Source organism: Watersipora subatra, chromosome 11 (assembly GCF_963576615.1).
Source record: "Watersipora subatra chromosome 11, tzWatSuba1.1, whole genome shotgun sequence".
NCBI lineage: Eukaryota > Metazoa > Bryozoa > Gymnolaemata > Cheilostomatida > Watersiporidae > Watersipora > Watersipora subatra.
In genome coordinates, this window is record NC_088718.1 from 40,588,436 (window position 1) to 40,595,800 (window position 7,365).

Consider the following 7,365-nt stretch of genomic DNA (forward strand, 5'->3'; position numbering starts at 1 on the left):
GTTGCAAGTAAAGATCTCAAAAGAGATCAACTCAGAGTACAGATATCTTAATGAAATACAGGACAATCTAGCTCGTGGTGTTGCCCTAGAGGCACTGTATGACATGCATGATTTGTTAGCTGAGAGAGTGAACACTCTTTTGCACTCATATAATGATCTTGTGAACTTGTATGATAAAGATGAAGGTAGAGTAGCGCCACAAACCAAAACAATGTTCTATCATTTTATAGCGCATGCTCGCAAACTCAAGGAGGCCATCGAGGATAGGCTTGACAGGCTGGAAGAAGAACAAGCAAAGACAGAAGAAGACATGAAAAGAAGATTAACTGCAGAGTTAGAAGAAGAAAACCGACAATTTCAAGAGCTGGTTAGACTGTCAGAAAACAGCAGTATACAGTTCGGGGATGCCAGCAGCAGCCAAGCGGAGGCAACTCCCGCAGTTGGTGACCCTGGTCAAACGGAGGCAACTCCCGCAGTTGGTGACTCTAGTCAAGTGGAGGCAGCTGTTGTAGAGCAGAACTCACCCCAAACGAGGACAGCTCTTGAAGTAAGAAACTCAACCGCAGTAGAGACGTGCCCAGAAGTAGTAAATGTGATAGCAAAATCCGATGCGCCTGCTTCAGGCACACTACCACAAACTCAATGGCTCACTGCTACACAGCGACAGCATGCTATTGCTTCTAACCAAGAAATCTCACCAGAAACTAATGCAATGAACAGATTAGCTGAAACTCTGACATTGGCAATAAGTGCAAATAAAAGGTCTGTAGAACCAGTTATCTTTGAAGGTGATGTTCTCCAATTTTCTGATTGGGAAGTGGACCTCAACAACTTTCTACAAGCAGAGAACATACAGGGGCATGAAAGACTGCGTCACCTCAAAAGATTCATAACTGGAGACGCAAGAAGGTGCATTGAAGGCCACTTTATCACAAATACAAACGAAGCATACCTGTCAGCAAGAGCTATTCTTAAGGAACGATTCGGAAACCAACATAATATTGCCAGAGGATTTCGAAAGAGGCTAGATGAGTGGCCACAGATCCATCCAAGAAATGGCAAGGCACTGACAGAGTACAGTGACTTTCTTTGTCACTTAAAAAGTGCTATGTCATCTGTCAGCACACTTGACGTTCTAAACGACTATAATGAAAATGAGAAAATGTGCCAAAAGCTTCCAGATTGGCTTAAGCTTAAATGGGTTAGAGTGGTTGGCAAGCTGGAGGAGTGCGAGCAAAGATATCCAAAATTCCATGAATTCTGCTCCTTCGTAAGAGAAGAGGCTCGAATTATGTCACTCCCTATTTCGCAGGCACTCAGCTCGCAAGCCAATAGAATCAAGCGTAACAATGCTTCTGAGTCTCCAAGGGCAACCAAAACCTCAAGTTCCGAACCCCTGAGAAGTGTTAAGAGTTACTCTACTTCTACAGCAAAGGGTTGCCTGAACTGCACACTTGGCAACCACGAAACCGTCGACTGCTATCGTCTGCAAGAGATGGAAAAATCGCAGAAGCAAGAATTTGTAAAGAAACAAGGGATTTGCTTCCGTTGTTATGTTAAAGGCCATCGATCTAAGGGCTGCAACTCGACTTTAAGATGTCTTTTATGTGGAAAGAGTCACGCGACGGCCAATCACGATAACAATTGGAAACCAAACAGAAGTGACTCTCAGAAGGTATCAGCTTTTAGTGAAAGCAAGGAAGGCCAAAGACGTAAACAACCTGCGAACTTACCACAAACTACCGGTCCACCTTCTCAGAAGCCTATGGATCAAGCGACATACGAAACTCCCAAAACCTCAAAAGAAGACAAGCAGAAGTCTTGTAAGGCCACTTGTTTGGGAAGTAGACTGACAAGTATGGCTATACCAGTCTATGTGTCAGCAGGAACTGGCCAGAAAATGCTAGTCTATGCATTGCTAGACACAATGTCTGATTCCTGCTACGTTTCACCAGAAGCAATCTCACGGCTGGGAGCCACGGCTAGTGCAGTAGAGCACGACATAACTATCCACACAATGAACGGTCCTGAAACGACTAATCTCGAGAGGTATGACAACATACTTCTAACAGGGTACATGAATGACAACCAAGCTAAGATTAGTGCATACCAAAGAGCTATATTCTGCAACAAAAGTCAGTTGCCCTCCCCAGAACAAGCAAGAAAGTTACCTCATCTCAGAGATATAGCAAGCCAAATACCACCATTGCTAGACATACCAGTAGCATTACTGATAGGAATGAATCATACTGAGATCATTCAACCTCTAGAAAGTAGAACTTGCATGGATGGCAGACCGTTTGCATCAAAAACACTATTCGGATGGACCATGTGTGGTGGTAGAGAGCTGACCGCCGCAAGAAAGTCATACAATACATATACCGCTAGGGATACCGAACTACTCAAACTTCTTGATCAGGACTTCAGAGATATTAACACTGAAGGGGCCACTTCGCAAGAAGATATGAAATTCATCGATATACTAGAGAGCGGAATCACAAAGGACGGCAAGGGAAACCTGATGATGCCGCTACCATTTAGATCTGAACCAGAGCTACCAAACAACCGCCAGCAAGCTGAACTACGACTGAAGCAACAGCTGAGAAAGCTCGAAAGATCAGAAGGGGATAAGAGAGAGTATACAAAGTTCATGAAGGATCTCATAGCCAACGGACACGCTGAAGAAGTCATGTCAACTCCCGCAGAGCAAGGAAAGGTGTGGTATTTACCACACTTTGCCGTTCGGCATAAGAGAAAGGGAAAACTACGAGTAGTTTTTGACGGTAAGGCACGGTCAAGCAATGTATCATTAAATGACATGCTCCTCACTGGACCTGACCATATAAATTCCTTGCTAGGAATACTGCTAAGATTTAGGAAAGAAACCATCGCCATTACCTGTGACATCCAACACATGTTTTACAACTTCAAGGTGGACCCGTCTCACCGTGACTACTTAAGATTTCTCTGGACAACAGGCGAAGACCCCAAGACCATCAAGGAATATCGTATGACTGTTCATCTATTTGGAGCAAAATCCTCTCCTGGAGTAGCCACCTATGGGCTTAGAAAGCTAGCCAATGACAACAAGTCAACATTCCCGAAGGCAGCAGATTTTCTGATGAACAATTTCTATGTAGACGATGGAGTCACAAGCGTGGCGACCTATCAAGAGGCCGTAAACCTAATTCAGACCGCCACAGAGCTATGTTCCAAAGCAGGTATACGCCTGCACAAATATCTTTCAAACGACAAGCAAGTGCTAGCGGCAGTACCCCCTTCAGAGAGGGGTGAATCAACCAAGAGTTTGAACCTTTTTGCCGATCAATTACCATGTGACAGAACTCTTGGGATGGAGTGGAACCTCGAAGCAGACACATTCCATTTCACCACCCCTGCTTCTTTGAACAAGCCGTCAACAAAGAGAACCATGCTTTCCACAATAGCCCAGATCTATGATCCTATGGGACTTATATCACCTGTAATATTGAATGGAAAGCGAATCTTACAACGATGTATCTCATCTGGACTGTCATGGGATCAACTAATCCCTACTGATGAAGCAGAACAATGGACAAAATGGACTTCTGAACTGCCCAAGCTGGCGCAGCTAAATGTACAACGATGTTTCAAGCCGGAGGGAAACATCGTGTCAACTGAGTTACATCACTTCAGTGATGCGAGTACAGCCGGGTATGGAGCTTGTTCATACGTGAGACAAATCGATGATCAAGGCAAGATTAACTGCAACTTAATTCTTGCCAAGTCAAGAGTAGCCCCTCTGAACAAACCCACAACTATCCCTAGGCTCGAACTTCAAGGAGCAGTGACAGCTGCTCGTTTGTCAGTAACACTGAGAAAGGAGTTGCATATGGAGATCGACAAGGAAATGTTCTGGACGGATTCCAATATCGTTCTAGGCTACCTCAACAATGACTGTCGAAGATTCCACATGTACGTCGCGAACCGTGTCAAAGAAATAAAACTTCACACAGACACTAAAAAATGGAACTATGTAACAACAGCAGACAACCCCGCAGACATTGTGTCCCGTGGATCATCCACTAGTGGTCTCATATCAAGTCCAAATTGGTTCCAAGGACCGAAGTTTCTACACAAACTAGACATTTCAGTGTATACTCATAGCAACAAAGCTGATGCTGTTCTTCCCGAGAATGATCCAGAGCTACGCAAGGTAACCTCTCATGCTACAACGAGGACCTCGAATATCACGCAGAAATTCAATATATACAGTAACTGGATGACGCTCATCAGAAGCATAGCTATTCTGAAGAAATTCGCAAGACAAAAGACCTGGAAAATAACCGAAACAACGCCAAGCGAGCTACAAGAGGCCGAAATTTTTATTATCTTAGAGATTCAAACCACAGCTTACCCAACGAAAGCAAAGAATAAATCTCTTACTAAACTACACCCATATGTGGACAACAACGGGCTAGTGCGTGTTGGTGGGAGACTGGAAAACCAAACAGACTTAACTATGGAGGAAAAGCACCCAGTTCTAATACCGAAACACACCCATGTGTCATATCTGATTGCCAAACACTATCATGAAAGAATCTATCATCTGGGACGGCGAAGCACGTTGGCAGCAATAAGAGAAGCTGGATACTGGTTAGTGAACAGCACCGGACAAATTAAGAACTTGATAGGAAAGTGTGTAAACTGCAAACGCTTGAGGAAGGCTCCCGCGACTCAACTAATGGGACAACTTCCAGAAGAAAGGTTAGCCCGCACACCACCCTTTACTCACGTAGGCGTTGACGTATTCGGTCCATTCTATGTCAAAGAAAGACGAACGGAGCTAAAGCGATGGGGGCTGATAACTGCATGTTTGTACTCCAGAGCCATCCACATCGAAATTTTGGAGGACATGAGCTCCGACAGTCTGATCCAGGCACTAAGATGTTTCATGGCTATCCGGGGTCCAATTCAAACAATTGTATGCGACAACGGAACCAACTTGGTTGGTGCTAAAAACGAGCTGGAAAAACAGTTTGACCTGGCTCACCCTGACTTGAAGCAGTACTTGCAGAAAAACAAGATTATCTTCAAGTTCAACTCGCCAAATGCAAGTCACCAAGGTGGCGCCACAGAAAGACTGATCCGATCAGTGCGTGCAGTACTCAACGGCATGGCACTGAAGTTCAAACACAAGATGGACACAAAAACTTTGAGAACAGCACTGTGTGAAGCAGCCAACATTGTCAACAACAGACCATTAAATGCCACCTCAATCGTCTCTCCCGAAGACGAAATCCACACTCCTAACCACCTCCTGACCTCGAAACGGTCGACACTGGTAGCACCTCCACCGGGTGAGTTTCCTGACGAGAACTTGTACAGTAGGGCTAGATGGAAGATATCACAGAGGATGGCGGATGAATTCTGGCTGGCTTGGAAGACGGAGTACTTGAACTCAATAATTCCGCGACAGAAATGGAAAACAGAGCGTAAGAATATTAAGGTGGGAGATATCGTTATGATATTGGATGAAAATGTGGCTAGATCTGACTGGAAGATTGGCAAGGTCACACAGACATCACCAGGAAAGGATGGCCTAGTCAGGAACGTAGAAGTCATACTCGGAAACAGACACATCGATAGTGAAGGGAAGCAACTACAACCCCCGACTGTGTTGAGGAGAGCAGTTAATAAAATTGTGCTTCTCCTGAGATCATAAATCGCACTCTTTCTCATTTCATGCTAAGCAGCTTAAGCAAGTATTTGTTACGATAATGCTAGGGTTGTGGTATTCCATATTTTATGCTAGCATAAATAAACATATCAACAATAAGTTCTTTTAAACTGTAGGGTAAATTTAAGTAAATTTAGATGGGAGTGTAGGGAAAGCATCTGACTCTCAGCAGGAGGTTATGTTTTCGTATATTTGATAGACCATTGTTTGCCGGGTCAGCGGTCTGAGTGTTCGTTACACTTCAAGCTGACTCAGTTGCTTTCTGGTTGGTTGTGGGGGCATATGGGCGCGTAAATCTGGCCAATGAACAGAAAACGGGTGACCTCTACTGGTAGTTTTTTGCCCTTCTACTGACCTGCCTTTATTAACAAGCATAGCTTGACTCAGTGAATGCGATACAACAGAGCATCCACTAAGGCATAGCCGCGAACTATAGATAACGTATTGAACTTATTAAACCACTGGGATTGCAACCATAGAGATAGAACAGGTCAGTTACGCAACTTTATTCACTCATGTTTCAGTTTATATTCATTAATTTCAATTTGAATTAATTAATACTGTTGGCAGCAATTGTGTTCAAGCATTACCATGATTATTGTCATGTTTTCTGTACTTGATATGGACTGAATTTATTACGATTTCCATACTTTAACAGGCTTCACGGTGTTATTATGCAATAAAGCAATAACTGGCATAGTACACATCAGTAAAGTTCCTCTACTCTCAATCCCAACAATCACCAGAGTTTTAGAGTTTGTTTAAAACTCTACACTGTTGATCCACTAATTTTCTCATTATGCACTCTGATGGTGAACTTGGTTTTTGTATTAAAGATACTCAGAAAAGGGTTTTTGAGTATGCTATCTGATATGGACAGTTATGATCAGCGTCTAAATGCCGTTAATGCTGATGAGATAACTGTGTTTTTAGATATTAGCTGCTTAAATTACTTAGATCGTATCTCCAATCTGCCTGACCATTCATTACATTTCTATAAACCTCCCTAGAAAATCCACTACACCTTATACCAGACACCATGCCAATCTACGTTATAGATCAACATTATGAGAAAAGGGCTTTTTTTCAAATTCGCATAATTTACTTTACTATTTTTTATTTTGTGTCTCATAGTTGGATTTACTTTGAACGGCCTTGACCAGTGATAATAAAATTCATATCTATCTAAAAGGTGGCTGTATTGTTTTCTAATAAAAACAAATACACACTAGAAAATCCACTACACCTTATACCAGACACCATGCCAATCTACGTTATAGATCAACATTATGAGAAAAGGGCTTTTTTTCAAATTCGCATAATTTACTTTACTATTTTTTATTTTGTGTCTCATAGTTGGATTTACTTTGAACGGCCTTGACCAGTGATAATAAAATTCATATCTATCTAAAAGGTGGCTGTATTGTTTTCTAATAAAAACAAATACACACTGCCAGTAGTTGTGTTTCGACCAAAATTTGTTCCTAAATGCTGTTTGAATTTCAAAGTGATTCTCCTCATTAGTATTAATGAAACAATTGTAGTTCGCTCTTAGACTAATGAAGAACCTTTAGGATCTCTACATCATTTTACACCATAACTGTATATTACCAGAGCAGGCAATATATAAAATACACTAAACCTTT

The 7,365-nt window shown here is 42.4% G+C and overlaps 1 protein-coding gene across 1 annotated transcript; it reads left to right on the top strand.

Annotated features, from left to right (window-relative positions):
• Window positions 1-3,352: 3,352 nt before the first annotated feature.
• Window positions 3,353-5,844, top strand: LOC137408768 (uncharacterized). The gene is made up of 3 exons (XM_068095352.1): window positions 3,353-3,486; window positions 4,426-4,441; window positions 4,508-5,844. Exons 1-3 carry the CDS (start codon window positions 3,353-3,355, stop codon window positions 5,702-5,704), a joined length of 1,347 nt encoding a protein of 448 aa, XP_067951453.1. The 3' UTR covers window positions 5,705-5,844.
• The last annotated feature ends 1,521 nt before the right edge of the window (window positions 5,845-7,365 follow it).